Raw genomic sequence first — 17,885 nt, 5'->3', positions numbered from 1 at the left:
TCCCACCCCTTCACGTACTCATTCTCGGAAATAGACACCCATGGAGATAGGCGTTCACGTTCGATTATGCCCCTCCACGTGATCTTGTGGGAATATACAGAATTAATAATCTGGATAAATAGAGTGGAATACCTTGTGAACTAAATATAGAATCTTGAAATTTATTCTGTGACTGATATGGAGCCAATATTCATCCTGTAGTAATGATGTGACATGATCGTACTTTTTGGAATTAGTCAGTAGTTTAACTGTCAAAGTTTGGATAGTCTTGAGGCATCTAATATCTGATTGACGTATGCCATTATATAGAGCATTACAATAGTCTAATTGACTGATTATAAAAGAGTGGACAAAACACAAAGAGCTGAAATAGAAAAGAGATTTTGGACTGAATAGATCATCTTCAATTTATAGAAACTATGTTGATTAACACTAGAGATCTGTGCTCTATAATTCAGATTTTGGTTGAGTATAACACCCAATACTTTTATAATGGAATGGAATGAAATTTTGCTGCTTGCCTGTAGTTCTGACGAAAAGGACAGCAGAAGATTTTTCCAGATTCAATTTCAGCCTGTGGAAATTGAACAAGGCTACCAACAGATCAAGTTTGAGTGACAAAGTATGTGAAGAGGTATGGTCAATAGGTTATAAGATCTGAATATCATCTGTAAATAATAAAAAGTGAGGCTTACAGATTGTGCCAAGCAAAGGAGCGGGGCAAAGAAAAGGTTAAATAATATAGGAGCTAACAGTGAGCCCTGAGAGACTCCTGAGAGTAGGAGTGAGACTGTGAATCACGCTAATGAACCACAGTAGAGCGTCCGGAAAGACATGAGGCAAACCAAACAAGTGCTGTATCTGTGATGCCTGTTTCCTGTAGGTGATGGAGGAGTAAATAGGCATGATCATGGTATCAAAAGCTGAGGATAGGTCTAAGGAAATAAGGACCACATTCTTATCTTGAACAAATTGTTGGAGAAATGAAGTGATCCCGATAAGTGCTGTTTCAGTGCTGTGGCTTTTTCTAAACCCTGTTTGATAAAGATATAGTGGAATTAGATAAGGTACAGAGAAGGGTGACGAAAATGATAAAAGGGATGGCATGACTTTCCTATGAGGAAAGGCTAAAGTGGCTAGGGCTCTTCAGCTTGAAGAAAAGACAGCTGAGGGGAGATATGATAGAAGCCTATAAGTTAATGAGTGGAGTAGAACAGGTAGACGTGAATCACTTGTTTACTCTTTCAAAAATACTAGGACTAGGGGGCACGCAATGAAGCTACAAAGAAGTAAATTTAAAATGAATTGGAAACCATATTTCTTCACTCAACATGTTGTTAAACTCTGGAATTTGTTGCCAGAGAATGTGGTAAAAGCAGTTGGCTTAGCAGTCTTTAAAAAAGGTTTGGATAATTTCCTAAAAGAAAAGTCCATAAGCCATTATTAAAATGGACTTGGGGAAAATCCATTGTTTATTTCTAGGATAAGCAGCATACAATGTACTGTTTTGGGATCTTGCCAGTTACTTGCAACCTGGATTGGCCTCCAGTCTGTCCCACTATGGCAATACTTATGTACTTAGGATGTAAGGTGTTTTGGGATAATTCCATAATTTCACATTTGACATTTCAGCTTTAATTGATATATCACATACAGTTTTTGTTGCCCCCCCCCCTCTCCCAAGCCCAACTGTAAATCTTGCCAAAATTAAAATATTTATATTTTGGATGTATAGTGATTTATATAGCCAAAAGCTAAGCATTGCTTGTGGCAATGTTTTAGCACAAATGATTTACATGGTTAGCACCTGCTGCCAATCACATAAGTCCTGATCTCAGAATTTTCCAAGGAATTACTTTGCCACATTTGAAATCTGATTTGATTTCTTTCTCTTCATCAAATCAGACATCTTTCATGTATATGTCCAAAAGCTGAGAGCTTGACAGGTAGTGAGTGAAAAACATCTAAAAGGATGAGGGAAATTCATGTTTAGTTTGCAGTACATACAGTAGGAACAGCCATATTATTGCAAAATACATGTTAGAAAAAGAGTTTTGAAGGTATACGTGCAGGTATGTACATATGTGAATAGCCATTTTGCAATCTACACATGATTATGTCAGCATTTACACACATAAATACTGAATTTTACAACACTGGATAACCAATAGAAGCCAATTAAGAAGTAAACCTAGAAAACTTTCAGGGCAATATTCAGCTGGGGAGGTCAGCGTTTTGTTTTGTTTTTTTTGAAACGCTAGTCACCATGGCTGAATTAAATCCAGATATTTATTCAGCACCAGTATTTGGATAGTGGCTATTGTGGAATATCCAGATTCAATGCTGACCTCTGGCACTATCCAGATATCAGTGATATTCCATCCAATATCTGGATAGATAACTGGATAAAGTTAGCATCGCCTTCTTGCTATCCTAACTAAGCAGATAGTTATCTGATTAGTGGACTATCATCGCTAACCTGTTAACTGACAAGACCGCCCTCACTCCACCCACAGACCGCTCCAGTAGTAACCAAATAGTTCTGGGGCGGTCTGTGGTGATTTTATTAGCATTTACTTGGATAATACCACTGAAAATCCTGGGATGGGGGAGGAAGTGACATCAGCATCCAAGATGGCCACTTGAGCTGAGTCTCCACATTTCCTGAGGATATAACTTAATGTATCCCTCACTGTGAGCTCCTCCACTGCGATTTTCTCTTGGCACTGTGAGTAATAGTTGTTCTAGCATGCTAGGACAGAGTATGTCGGTGTCAGGACACCCGAATCTGCAGGATTTTGCCTATTAAGCACCTGAGTCCCTGACCATGGGAGCAATCAAGATGGCGCCGTCGGGGCCCGACTCACTGACTTCAATGCAGCCCGCTGCTACTGCGGATCTCTCTCCGCAGTCTCTTAATAAGCAGATAGCTTCCCCAGTAGAAGAAATCCATGAGTGGAAGTTGGAGATCAAGTCCAATCTTACAGGGGCACTAGACAAGTTTGTGCACTCTCCCCTCTGTTATTTGCACTCTCCATTAAGCTCTTTGTGCAATCTATCCGTCTTAATGAGGCTATAATGGGAATTAACTGTAGGGGGAAATGACATAAAATAATGTTGTTTGCTGATGGCATTCTGATTTCCCTAACAGATCCCACTGTTTCCTTGCCACAGGTGATCACCTCCTTGAATGACTTTAGAGCGGTGTCTGGGTTTCGCAATAAAATGACTAAATCTGAGATCCTTAATTTCATTATCCCACCGGTATTGCAACAAGAACTTCTGAGACAAGCATCCCTTTCGCTAGGTGGCTACCTCCATTAAATGCTTGGGCGTACATTTGTCCTGCTTTATTTCTGACCTCTATGCCCTTAATTTCGTAATGTATCTTCAGGAGTTGTTGGGGGAATTGCACTGTTGGGAAGGTCTTAATTTATCTTGGCTAGGGAGGACTGTAAAAGTGATCCTGCTCTCCAAACTTTTGTATCTCTTTATGGCCCTCCCGATCCCAATTCCCAAAAAGTTTTTTCTTAAGCTCAAATGAAAAGTATTTCACTATATATGGTCTAGGAAACTCCCTAGCCAGAAACATGGTGTCATAGGTGTTCCCAGTTTTGAACTGTATCATATGGCAGGTCAACTTCGGATTATATCAGCATGGCTGCAGGGAGAATCTATGCCATGGCTCCATATGTAGCAAACATCTCTGGGGGGAACCCCTTTGTGGGCAGTATCATGGATCCCCAGGCAACAAGCCTTGGCCTTAGATCAGCCCCTGCCTAGTTTAATGAAATACCTCTCATCACTTGGCTTACCTGCCATGTGAAATGGTTTCTAGAGTGGTGGTATTTCCTTTCTACTCCAATTCTTTATGCACTAACAGATTTAGAAGGGATACCTCAGGTTACTTATAATCAAATATGGGAGGAAGGAGAATTAATTTCATGGGAGGATCTCAAGGAGGAATTTGGCATGAGACCCCAGGATTTCTTTGCATATAGACAAATTATAGACTTGATAATCAGACAGGCTAGGAGTGAACTTGTTTTATCTGAAACTTTGCTTGAGCAAGAACTAAGATGTGGTCCACATAGGAGAGCAATATCACACCTTTATCGGACTCTACATTCCCATACCATTCCTATACTAACTTATATGGCTAAGTGGGAACTGACATTCACTAACCACTTGACTATGCAACTTGCAAAAGATTTTAAAGAAATTATTAAAAGTATCTGCAGCCACTCCCATGGTTATAAGATTCTTTACATGTGGTACTACAGCCTGGCTTGCCTTAGTAAAATGTTTAAAATGGGCACAGTGCAATGTTGGTGGCCTGTGATATGATTGGAGACTTTTATCATATCTGGAGGCAATGTCCAATGATTCAAATCTTCTGGCAGTCAGTGTTAGACCTTTTTGCCATGATCACTGAAGGGCACTATCCCTTGCAGCTGTGGCATTGCTTACTCCATGTAAAACCTGTAGGCGTCAAGCTGGACTTGCATAAACTGGCTTGCCATCTTTTTACAGCAAGCAAACTGGAAACAAAAACACATGCCATCAACAGATCAAGTATAAAAAAGCTAGACTATTTGTCTTATGGCCAAGTTGACTGCATTGAAGAATGGACATATTCAATCCTTTCATAACATTTGGGACATATATCTTGGCTGGAGAGAGGGCATGAGTTGCTCTTGGTTGCTGTTGTTTAGAGATAGTTAATACTTTTGTTGTTGGATTCTCCTTTTTTCTGCTTCGATTGTAGATTGATATAGGCTGGTTTCTTTAATTCAGGGGGAAGGGGAGGGGATGGTTTGTTTGTTTTTTCTTTCTTTTTTTTAATATCAAGTAACAGCCTGGGGTGGGGTTTGGGGTTGGGGAATTTTGTGCTATATTTTCTAGCTGTACTTCTTTGTTGGCTTGTATGATGTTCTTGTTCTCAATAAAACTTTTTAAAAAATCCTGGGATGGCCCTGGCAGCATGACTTATCCGAATAGCAGGCACTGCTACCCAAATAAGTCCACTTAAATGTCAGTTTCTCTCATTGATAAAGCCTGGTTGGCGAAACACGTGTCGGTGTGAGCCCTTGGAGTGGTAGAAGTCTCAATGATTTGAAGCTTTATTCAAAGCTAAGTACAAAGAAATTTTGTTTCTATTCAAAAAATTAAAAATTTAAAAGTAAAATATATAAAAAAAATGATAAATGTTTGACCAATGACGAGAGGCACATAAGTTTGATTTCTGGATGTTTTACAACTTCAAAGTGGAAGTTTACATCAACAATACCTCTGAGGTCTATTATAAGAAGGACTATATATGAGAAATAATATACAGTGTTATTAGTTTGATATAGTTTCTCTCATTGTTACATTCTAAATGTAATTTTAAATACCAGATAGTTAAGTACAATTGTCCTGTCAATCATTCCTGCAAATGAGCAGCTAGCTGATACTTACACCGCAAGGTGCAAATGATGATGTCTAGATTTTTTTAAAGTATTTATACATTGCCACTACAAAATGAGAAATACATGCCCAGATCCTGCCCCTTTGAAAACTGTGTGTGCTGTGAACAGTATCAATATGAGCTACTGTTAAGACGTGCTATTTTACCACTGATTTATGCTGTTCTAGTACAGGTCCCATTTTATGCAAGAAGGCCAATTAATAATAACTGGGGTTAACAGTAAAAACACATGTCTTAATGGTAGCTCACTTTAACTACTTCCACCCTTAGACACATTGGGCCATTTACATGTGTCCACCTGCTATTTACACATCTAAATATAGGAGCCGATTTTTCAAAATATAAGTGTAGCCATACTGGGACAGACTGAAGGTCCATCAAGCCCAACATCCTGTTTCCAACAGTAGCTAACCTAGGTTACTAGTACCTGGCAAGATCCCAAAACAGTACAATACATTTTATGCTCCTTATCCTAGAAATAAGCAAGTTCATCTTAATAATGGCTTATGGACTTTTCTTTTAAGAAATGATCCAAACTGTTTTTAAACCATGCTAAGCTAACTGCCTTTACCACATTCTCTGGCAACAAATTCCAAAGTTTAATTACACATTGAGTGAAGAAATAATTTCTCCGATTTGTTTTAAATTTATTACTTAGTAGTTTCTTTGCGTGCCCCCTAGTCCTAGTATTTTTGGAAAGAGTAAGCAAGTGATTCACCCATGTCTACCTGTTCCAATCCACTCATTATTTTATAGATCTCTATCATATCTCCCCTCAGCTGTCTTTTCTCCAAGCTGAGCAGCCCTAGCCACTTTAGCCTTTCTCCATAGGGGTGCTAAACCATATGCAAATTACCCTTCCTTGAACATAGTCAAAGAGTTTGCTCAATACTGGGGCTGTTCAAGCACCCACAGAGTTGGATCCTATGCAAGCAAATGTACGCTAACCTTCCAAAATTACCTTCTTTGTATATAGGCATGAAAATCATAATTTAACTCTACTCAAACTGTGCTTTAAGTATTGCTTACAACTTCTATTCTATTCTACTCTGTTCTTTTCTATTACTGCTTTCATATCCCGCCGAAATCAGCTTGGAATTGAAGTGGGTTGCATACAGATAGAACAGCAAGTAATATGACATCAAAAGCTTCTGAAAACATATTTGTTTCAAAATACGTTCAATAATAATCTGGGATGAAAGGGAAAAAAACAGACAGAATGAATACATTTTAATAAGTAATATGTTTAATTATATTTTTGGCATGGATGGTTGTTTATTGTCTATATATTTTTAGTATGAATGTTAGTGTTTTGCAGTGCTTTCCTATCAAATTAATGGATTTCTTTATGTCTTTTAATATAAATTTTAGTTTTTATGATGTAAACCGTTCTGTTTTGCGAATGCAATAAGAAACAGTATAGTAAATAAATAAACGACAAACGATCTACCATATGTTTATTAAATAAGTACGTTTTCCAAGCTTTCCTAAACATCATTTAGGACTTCTTTTACAAAGCCACGCTAGTGATTCTCGCACAGCAAATGAGAGGAAACCCGTAGGAACTGAATGGGCTTCCTCTCATTTGCTGCATCGAGAATCATTAGTGCAGCAATTTAAAAGAGGCTCATAATTAAGAATTGTCCGTATCTGAATTGGAATAGAATTCCAAACCCTACTGGACTGAAAATTAAATGAACTTTCATGATATAGTTACAACAAACCTAAATTACAGAAGGACTGCCCAGTCTTATAATGATCCAAAGCCTGATGCAGGACAAGCAACAGGAAATGTAATTAACTGAACAAGGGTTTAAGGGTAACAACAGTTAATTATTTAAAAAAACCAACATATCACCTTGAATTCAATATGAGCATCTATTGACAGCCAATGTAAATCCCTCAGTAGTGGGGTCACATGGTCAAATTTTTTACCGTCAAAAATCATTCTCTTGGCTGTTGTTGGACATTACTCTTTTTTTAAATCTAAATGTAATACTGTGTTAGAGTGCTATGGATTAAGGCTTCTCAAGCTTCAACAGAGTTGCACTGCAAGGTTCTAGATTCAAAGTAAATGGCACTTCAGGTGCCAGGAAACAAGTACTTTCATAAATATCATCTATTAATTGACATTTCCTTAATAAAGATAGTTATCAAGAATCATTTGCAATGTTCTCACCAGCAGCTATTGAATGGGAGCACTACCCAGCTGTTTTTACTGACCACCCAGGGGTTGCATTTATAAATTATGCAGTACTTCCCCACTCCCACCTGGCCGCTCCATGCCAACCGGCTGGCAACAATTTCTGGGGAGAACGCTGCATTTGGCAGGTCTGAATTTTTAATATGTAGTTCAATGGGGAATTCAGAGTCCTCTCCCTCCTTTCCCCGCCCCACCCCACTTCTCTTCCTTTTAATCCACGATGAGTATACTTATGTTTTTAATAGCACACCAGGGGTATTGTTGCTGGTGTGTTTTTTAGTTCTCTGGTTGGGGTTGCTCTCTAAGCTTATCATAAAACCTTTAAAAGTCAACTTAGTTTTTGCTTTCTTAAAAATATGTGGACAGTAAAAAAAAATTATACGGATGGTCACAAATGTCATATTTTTCCTCAGCTTCAAGGATTGTTATTCTTGCAATACACAGTCATGATTTGATAGATCCCCATCTGCAGGTAATTTCCTGGGTTTACAGTTACAATCATGGGATTTACAATTACAATTATGGATCGTGATTTTTCAGCCCATTTTAACATGCACCATTTAGCGCCCAATTCACTATGGGGGAAAGACATAGCAGCGTTTTTAGCGTGCACTAAGTTTTAGCATGCGCTAAATGCTAGCAACACCCATATATTCCTATGGGTATATCTAGCATTTAGCGTGTGCTGATTGTTAACGTGTGCTAAAAATGCTAGCGTGCCTTTATAAAAGGACCCCTAAGACTTCTCTCCTGTACTGTGTTTGTGAGGAATAAAACAATACATTAGGCTCTTATTTACCTTCCAGCACTGCCTCTTCTCAGACTTGTACTAGATTTCTGTAAGCAAATCAAGGCAACTTAAATTTTCTTGTATGTGCAGCCAGAATATTCTGACCGATGGTTTTGATTCTGTGCATGGCTGCAATTTGAGCTTTCAATAGAAGTAGCTAGAAGATAATAACTGTTTATTCCCCAGTTGGCAATAATAATCATCACCTATGGCTCGAAGGTCATTGCGTTTTGTTACCAATACAGAAGTTGTATTTTTGCATTTAGGCTTTGAGATGTCATGAAATGCCATTTATGCTTAGAGTACATTCTTACCTCCCAAGCAATTTGGTCCCTCATAGGGCCGATAGCAGTCACACTGATAACTCAGCCATAGGTTGATACATCGTCCCCTATTCTGACAAGGATGGTTTTCACACCAATCCTTCTTACTGCATCCTGCCTTGACATTTAACGACATTTCAGATGATATGTCCTCAGGGGTAATCATCTTTGAGTCTATTTGAATGTCTTGAAGACAGCCTACAAATGAAGTTTCAGAATGGATATTATAGATGTTAAGGAACGAGTCGCTACTTATCTCCCCAGCTGGTACACCACCCAACAATGTGCTCTGAAATGCAAGGGCCAGCTGATTACTACTTACTGTAGCAGTGGTTGTATTTACACATTTCTCTACACAAGAGCTGTCAAGCAATTTAAGACTAACAGCTCTGGCTAAGGTTACCTCTACTGAATGCCATTCTCCGTCACTGACATTCGGTGAAACATGTAAGAGCATCTTTGACTGGTTATTGATGCACAGGGACAAGTATAAATAACCATTCAGCAGTTCCAGCTCCATAAAAGTATCTTTATTCCCTCGGTGAAACAGAAGAGTTGTAGGTTGCACAGTTTGAAAGCGTAGTGTTATGTTGTAAAATGATTCTTTTTCGGGCTCTGCAGTACTGGAAATGTGAAGGAAGCTGTTTCCCTGGAAGGAAAATGTTGTCGTCCTTTCACAGTGTGATCCTGTGTAGCCTGAAGGACATGTGCAATTGTATCCATGTTGATCATTTTGAAAATGGGGCACACATAACCCCTCGTTCTGGCACGTGTGATTCATGCAGCCAGTGAGGATTTCTGTACAATTCCAGCCACCATACAAGTATCCCTCCTTCTTTTCTAGAGGACAGTGGCAGAGGTAGTATCCAGGAACATTCTCACAGGTGCCACCATTTTGGCAAGGGTTCATATAACATTCATCTACATCTTGATCACAATGGACACCTAGAAAATAACAGAAAAAAGAACTGAGGGCTAATTTTCACCTAATGCCTGCTTTATAATTTCCATGTGATGAAACAGAACAACAAATATATATTAAAGAAATAGGATTAGGCTAGAAAGTAATTTCATACAGTTTCATAAAAAGTTAAAAACATTTCTGCTTCAGAAAATTTTGAAGGGTTAGGTTACTTATTATATTGTAAATTTATTCTTAAAGTTATAAATTCCTAGTTATACTCTAGGATCTTATGATCTATAATTCGCATTGAACCATAATAATAGGTAATTGTGGAAGGTATATAAAATGTTATGGGAAAGGTGATAAAATTGGCAATTGACAATAATCATTTTAGTCTATTTTTTAAAAAGACAAAAAAATGCAACCCTACTGAGGAAGTCATTGAAGAGACGCTGAGGGACAGAGTGCACCAAACTAATTAAACTGATGAGGCCGAGAACCTGAGAATATCTCTGATGCAGGGCTGGGTGCATTTACTGACTGGAAAAATGGATAAATACACAGTAGAAATGAACAGATTGTGGGGCTGGCATAATTTTTATTACAGACAGCAAAAAAAAAAAGTTTAATGCAAAAGGACTACAGTGGACCTACGACTAAAAATATGAAGGGTGTGATTAGTGAAGAAGAACCCAACATGGTCTATTTTAAGTAGACTTGGGGGGGGGGGGGGGAGTTATCAGCATGGGTTACTTAAGACATGTTATTTTACTGTCAACCCCAGTTATTAATAACTAGGCCACATAGGACCTGTGCTAATATAGCACAAGGTAATGGAAAATAACACATCTTAATGGTAACCTGCATTGATAACATTGCCCCTAAATTGGAGATGTGGAGGGGCATTTACAATATGACTTCCAAATGGAGAAATAAATATTTATCGGAATATGCTTAAAAACTGACGTCCATAATGGAAGAAAAAACTAAGGTCCCTGTTTATTAAGGTGTGTTAGCATTTTTAGCATGTGCACAAAATTAGCGTGTGCTGTGTAGGCACTCATTGTGGGCACCTACACAGTTAGCATGCACTAAAAACGATAGTGCGCCTTCATCATGGCTAAGTAAACAGAGCCCTAAACATTTTCCAATATTCGAAAATACACACATGCAAAAAAAAAAAAAAAGAGTTTTGAAAGAGGACATACTGAAAACTCCCTAGACATTTGGAGATAAATGTTTCCGCTAATCGAAAATACATTGCGTGAAATGTGCAACAGCAGTACTGGTCCTCATGTCGAAAAAACATCGACAGCAACAGCAGGACGTACCCTCTATGTGTAAAATGTGCATATATACCTCTGTATGTGGAGGAATGTTCCTCAGAGTGCCCAGCTATGTCTCTGAGAAGGGAACCAAATTTCTCTGTGGAGAAGACTACTGGGCCTCCTGTACCTCAGGCACAGGAGACAAATAATGAAACACCACCACCACCACCTGCCCCCTCACAATGTCTCCATGAGAGCATGGAGATCTATAAGGAGCAGTCAAGAAAGGTGAGCGTAAAGCATTGCCCCACAGGATCACAGTACCACTCATGTGCAACCACCATACATAGGCAGGGTTGCATGCATTGATGTCCCTTTGTTGCAATACATGTTATTGCTTTTTCATAAGAAAGAAAAAAAAGCATTGCTGAAATCAGAATGTGCAGAATATCCAATGACATGTTATTATGGGGCCTCCTCCACAAACCATGCAATGCTAAAATGAGGGAGCTCCACATATCTGGACCCCCCCCCCCCCCCATACACCCCCCCCCCACCCCCGCATCTCACTAAAGTACATTCAGCTGGGCAAAGGCACACCTCCTTTATCCCACGGCCCATCCCTACCTCCCAGCAACGGTGCACATGCTCCACAGAAAGGCCACCATGCCCCCCTCTGTTTCCATGGCCACTTCAGCTCACGTAGCACCTGTGCCCATATAATGTATACCCACCCACTTAGGCCACCCTCCTCCCCCCACAATCTGCGTGTTGCTATCTGTCACAGGCTATGTGAGGAGCTTTGCACAACATGTCAAAAATAATAATGTACGTGATGCCAAGAAGGCCCTTCACCTGATCCCTGTCTCCACCAACTTGTGGTAATATAGTCAGAAGTACTACTATTTAGCATTTCTATAGCGCTACAAGGCAGTGAGAAAGGCATCGAGGAACTGAGCAAGGTAGCTGGTGGGCTGAGTAAGACCTGCATTGACTGCTAGCACTGATTGGAAGGTGCCAGTGGCCAGAAAGGTGAGGGAGGCACAGGATTATTCTTACGTGTCCTGAGCTGGAGGATGGGGGTTGTAGCTGGTCACAGAGGTGCTGTATGGCAGCTCTGTCGCAGTGGAACCTAGTCCAGGAATGAGGTCCAGGAAGCGGGTGCAGAGCCTAAAGACTCTCTGATAGGGATATCTCCTCTGGCGCCTCCTCTCCAAACTCTCATCTACCTTCAGCAAGGTGTGAACCACTAAAGCATTCAGCACATCCATGATTGATGTACAAGTGTCCCACCACCACAGGTGCAATCCACTGACCCTAGAAACACCACTGTGTACACCTCCGCCTACTGCACCTCATGAGACCTGGCACCAGCCCCGCACCAACCAACAGTCATGAGACACACACCAGGTGGCCAAGACACTCACTCGCCCACCACTGACAAACAATCCAGATGCACACAGCTATAGCAGTAAGCACTCACTCTCCCAGGAACAGCACATAGCCTTCACACAAACAGCAACAGCCGAGAACACAGTGACAAACTGGGAAAGGACAAACAGGGGGAGCAATGAGAGACAGAAGACAAGTAGGTAGGCTTGTAGAATGATAGGAGTGGGGGTTTGGGGCCAGTGAGGGTTAAGATGAGGGAAGGGGGCAAGATACAAAAGAAGTGATATGTATGGCTGGGAGCTAGCAGGTGTGGGCAAGGACTTAGGGAGCTGAGACACAGAGGAGGCTGAGGTCAAAAAGTTCAGACTGAGGCAAACAGACAAAGGCAACAAAGCATCCAGCAACTCTTCACTATTTCTCACAAGCAACCATTTTCACCTCTCCACTCTCCAACTCAGCAAAATTACAGCTGGGTCTACAGACAGGTTTGGCCTTACCCTAGACACTTTTAAAGTAGGTCTGATTCCAGACATTTTTCTTCCCACCCCTAGGAAACTGTTTTGCTATCCATTATGGGCAGAAAACATTCATCATGTAATACCGCCCATGTCACGCCCACAGAATGACTCCTCTGGGAACATTTTTTTAAGCAACTTGCAGACTTGAACAAATTTTTTTTTTGATTATAAGCTTTAGACATTTTTCTGTGATAAAAATGTATATTTTTCTGTTATGCCATTTTTTGAATGTTTTTCTGTTTCAAAAATGAACCCATTTGCATATTAGATAGCTCTTGAAAAAGTATTGGGATTGACAACAGTAGTGGCATCTATAAATTGGGGTGGGGGTGGGACTAGATATAGTGCTTTTCTGTGGTTACAATCAAAGCAGTTTACATATTATATACAGGTACTTATTTAATACCTGGGGCAATGGACAGTTAAGTGAATTGCCCACAGTCACAAGAAGCTGCAGTGGGAATTGAACCCAGTATCCTGGTTCTTGGGCCACTCCACTAACCATTAGGCTACTCCTCCAAAAATATGCATAGTTTTGAACATTTTTATAAACTGCCTGTTATAAAATTATTCCCCAGCTGTCTATATGAAGACTATTGCGTACATCTGACCCTTCATTAATTGCTCAGTTTATACAACCAGGTTGCCTAGTATTACCTGTGAATCAAAACTTAGTTAAACAGACATGTACAAAGAATTTGTCATTCTCAGCCTGTTTTGAAGGTTACAGTCAGCTACAGAGTTAAATATAATGATTTTTTCAGTTACTCTGAATTTATGCTGAATTTGTTAACCAAATTTTCCAAAGGAAATCCCAAAGATGTTTTGCTGCGGTCTCTTAATCCCCATCTTCACTGACACTTCTGCTTCAGTACTGGAGGTTATGCATGATAGGATACATCCATTCATGCAGGACCCTGGACTTAGTTCAGCAAAGATTTTTTTGCCACAGGCACAAAGATGTGAAAAATCCCTTTGCAAATTAGCTTCTCGTCTGCCTGCCAGACTCAGCGCTCATTAGAAATTGCTTGCTAACCCCACATGCGTTTTAATTTACATTTAGCTGTGCTGTGTGTATTAGTGTACATTTCAGACAATTGCACATCAACAATACCATTTTGTTCAAATTCTATAATAAATCATATCAATTGAAAGCTAACAACATCTCAATTGAGTTTAATTGTGTCATTGACTCCATGTATGCAATACAGTTTCACACTGTTACTGTAATTAAACCACAGGAACCATGCGATTATCTCCATTTTTCCATCAGTCCCTAAGAATTAGCCCGACAAAAGATTACTGCATGCATGAAACATGATGCTTGAATGTTTGTAATTTTTTAAACTGAAAATGGAATGCAACCTCCCTTCAAATTGCCTGTAGATGCCACTGTTAAAATTAAGAAAATCCATGTCCTTTGTGCAGTCATTTTTGCTACAGCTGTACTATATACTAGCCACATAATCCAGGAAGCAAGTTATGAAAAATGTAGAAACCATTCCAAGGAACAGAGGCTTCTGTCCTGAGATTAGCTGGTTCCACATCTCTCTGGTTGATTTAGCTTTGCATTGTGTTCAATACAAGCCAGATTAAAAGGGTTTACTATAAAACTCATTATGCAGTTTATGCTAAGGTGACTGAGAATTTCTCTGACAGACCAAGAATTTGTATATTCTAGTTAAGTGCAATTGGGTATCAATAGATAAAAATACAGGAAAATGCTACTCTCAAAGATATATTTTTAAAAAGTAGATTTTAAAATGCTGCTCTTTAAAATAGGATGGCCTTAAAATTAACATGGCCAAGATAGAACTCCTTAGCCTTCCCCTCAAACCTACTTTCACACAGCCCTCTTTTTCTGACTCTGCAGGTGGCAGTCTCATCCTTCCAGTTCCCTGGACTCAGAACCAGTGGCGTAGCCAGACTGCCAATTTTGGGTGGGCCTGAACCCAAAGTGGGTGGGCACAAAATTTTCTCTCTACCCCCCCTCCCCCAGCAAAATTTTGTCACACTAATCAGATGCATTTGTCACACAGGGTAAAGTGCTGTTTTTCAGTGCATCAGATTTCAGACAATTTATTTAATAGCCTAACACCTTTTTCAATGAGCTTTCAGAGGCCAAAACCTCCTGCCTAAGGTCAGTATAATGCTGTTACGATATCCTCTCCTGACCTAAGGAAGGAAGTATTGGTCTCTGAAACTTTATAAACAAAGGTACCATATTACTTTATCCTAAATTAAAAATAAAGTTATTTTCTTTACCTTTGTTGTATGGCCATTTACTTTTTCTCATTGTGTTGCTCCCAGTCTCTAGATTCTGCTTTCCTTCGTTTTCGCATAACTCTTCTGCCACGGTTTCCTGGCCATTTCTCATTTTTCTCTCCTTTTTCTTTGCTTTCTTCAATATTTTTCTGCCTCTCTCTCTGTCCAGATTTAATTCATTCTTACTATCCATTCTTTAATTTCCTTCATCTACTTATGGCTTTTCATCTTTTTCTCACCCTTGTTCTCCCCATGCCCCTTCCTCTTATTCTCCAGTCTTTCACTACTCTCCTTTTCCATCCAGCAGCTCTCTTCTTTCTCTCCCCATCCTTCCAGTGTCTCCCCTCTCTCTCCCCATCCTTCCAGTAGTCTCCCCTCTTTCTTTCTGCATTCTTCCATCCAGCGTCACCTCTTTCTCCGTACCCTTCCATTCAGCGTCTTCCCTCTTTCTCCCTACCCTTCCATCCAGCGTCTCCCTCTTTCTCTCCCCATCCTTCCACCCATCTACCCTCTCTCCTGATCCTTCCATCTAATGTGTCTCTCTACCTCCTTCTAACCAGTGTCTCTCTATCTCTCTACCCTTTTCTGTTCAGTGTCCCTTCTCTCTCCACATCCTTCTAGTCTCTCCCCTTTCTCTCTGCATCCTTTCATCTGCTTTTTCCCTCTTTCTCTCTGCATCCTTCCATCTGCTTTTTCCCTCTTTCTCTCCTCATCCTTCCATCTGCTTTTTCCCTCTCCCGATTCAGGCCCGCCAGCGCCAGCCCTAGATCCCATTGCTGGCCACTGCTGCTTTTCCTATTGAGCAGCAGGGCCGGCGCTACAAAAAGAAGAAGCGCTCAGCTGACTGAGCTGAGCGCTAACGACAAAAAAAGTTGAAAAAAAAAAAGCACGGCACCTCCGCAGGCAGCCTTGAGGCATTGGCTGCTGGCTCTGCAGGCTCCTTCCGTCTCTTACATCACTGCCCCTGAGCGCTTCTTCTTTTTGTAGCGCCGGCCCTGCTGCTCAATAGGAAAAGCAGCAGTGGCCAGCAATGGGAGCTGGTGCTGGCGCGGGCTTGGAGGAAAAGTGGGCGGGCAGTGTCTGTGCACTTGGGTGGGTGGGCCAGAGCTGAAACTGGGTGGGCCTGGGCCCACCCAGGCCCACCCGTAGCTACGCCCCTGCTCAGAACCTTGGGGTGCTCTTTGACGTCTCTCTCTCCTTCAGTAGGTAAAGTGAGTGGTTTCTTCCTTTTTAACATCTATTCTTCTTTTCTGAGTATGCTACCAAAACACTCATCCTCTCATGTTTATGTTTATTGATAAACTTACTATACCGCTCTTTAACAAAAGTAAACTGGTTTACAGTAAAACTCATAAACCAAATTAAAATAAGAAAAAAACTGTTTACATTTCAATCAAGGAAAAAAAAAGAAAAATAAAATAAAAATGAAAGCATGAGGAAATTACCGTCATTCCTAGTTCACAATACCTGCAACTACCAGCCAGGGGCGTAGCTACGGGTGGGTCTGGGTGGGCCCAGGCCCATCCAATCTCAGCTCAGGCCCGCCCACCCAAGCGCACACACTGCAGCAGCCTTTTTCCACTGTGTGAGTCATCGCATAGCGTGGCACGGCAGACGGCACCCGCTCAGCTGATCTCCAGAGTGCAGCCCACCTACCTTTCGGGCTTGCAGAGAGGCAGATTCGAGTCAGCACGGCACGCAGTGGCAGCGGCACTGAAATGCAGGTCGCGTCGCAATGCTCGTTGTTTTATCCTACGCGGTATGACGTGGCTGTGTGTGGCGGCGTGCTCAGCCTCAGCTCAGCCTTGTTCTCACTCCGCTCGCTCTCGGCCACAGGGCAGGCTAAACAATAGCTGCATGCAGTGCACGCTGTCGCTTACAGGGCTGAGCATTGAGCTAGTGCGAGCCTGGCCCTGGAAACGTGGGAAAAGTTCTTCGAGATGTGTTCCAAGCAGCTGCCAGCCCAGCCCAGCACTGCAGGTAATAAATTTTGTAATGCTTTTTTTTTTACACCATAATTTTAACATGTAATTTTTTAAAAATTAAACTAGCTGGGGCCTGGGCAGTATTAAAATTTATTGTTGTGGAATTTCTGGGTGGGGTAAGCACTTCACTATATATATATATATATATAGTGCCCACCCATATTAGCTCTGGGCCCAGCCAAAATGTCAGGTCTAGCTACGTCACTGCCACCAGCACACAATACCTGCAACCACCAGCACCCAGTCTACCAACTTTGAATAAGAAATGATAAAACATCAAACTAATCTTACATTTCTTAAAACTTATTTCTTCTCTATGATAATGGGGCAAAGAACTCCATAATATTTTCACCATATTAAAAAAGAAAACAGCAACAATAACAAAAATGTTGCTTCTGTGTAAAATCTATATGTTCTCTTAGATGCTGTTGTTTGTATGTATGACTAAATTTGAGCTCTACGGAGCAGTGATGGTTTCTTTTACATGTCTCTATACAGAGTTGTGTGTGTCTATTGGCACTTTAGTAATGATCAGGGCTTTTTTTGAGGGGGGTACTTGGGGGTACTGAGTATCGGTACCTTTCCCATTGTGTGCTGAAATTGGCCCATGGTCCCCAAGTTTTAATGAAAGAGCTCAGGCTCGACACCAATTCTACCTTGTCATAGATTCTGTGACTGGTTGCAGGGGTCCTGGCTATTGTGGGGTGAGTCCCTTAGTGATCACCTCATCCCTGAAGGGTGGCCTGACATTTGAGTACTGACACCTT

The 17,885-nt window shown here is 40.8% G+C and overlaps 1 protein-coding gene across 1 annotated transcript in view; it reads right to left on the bottom strand.

Moving 5' to 3' along the window:
• Positions 1 to 17,885, bottom strand: part of CRB1 (crumbs cell polarity complex component 1) — a 201,718-nt gene that overhangs the window by 65,823 nt on the left and 118,010 nt on the right. Inside the window, exon 6 of the mRNA XM_030206747.1 lies at positions 8,778 to 9,731. Coding sequence (XP_030062607.1) covers positions 8,778 to 9,731 — 954 coding nt within the window. The remainder of the gene's footprint in view (positions 1 to 8,777; positions 9,732 to 17,885) is intronic.

The sequence above is a fragment of the Microcaecilia unicolor genome, chromosome 6 (assembly GCF_901765095.1).
Source record: "Microcaecilia unicolor chromosome 6, aMicUni1.1, whole genome shotgun sequence".
Lineage (NCBI taxonomy): Eukaryota > Metazoa > Chordata > Amphibia > Gymnophiona > Siphonopidae > Microcaecilia > Microcaecilia unicolor.
The sequence above is the reverse complement of the archived record's forward strand: the minus strand, read 5'-3'. Positions and strand labels throughout refer to the sequence as shown.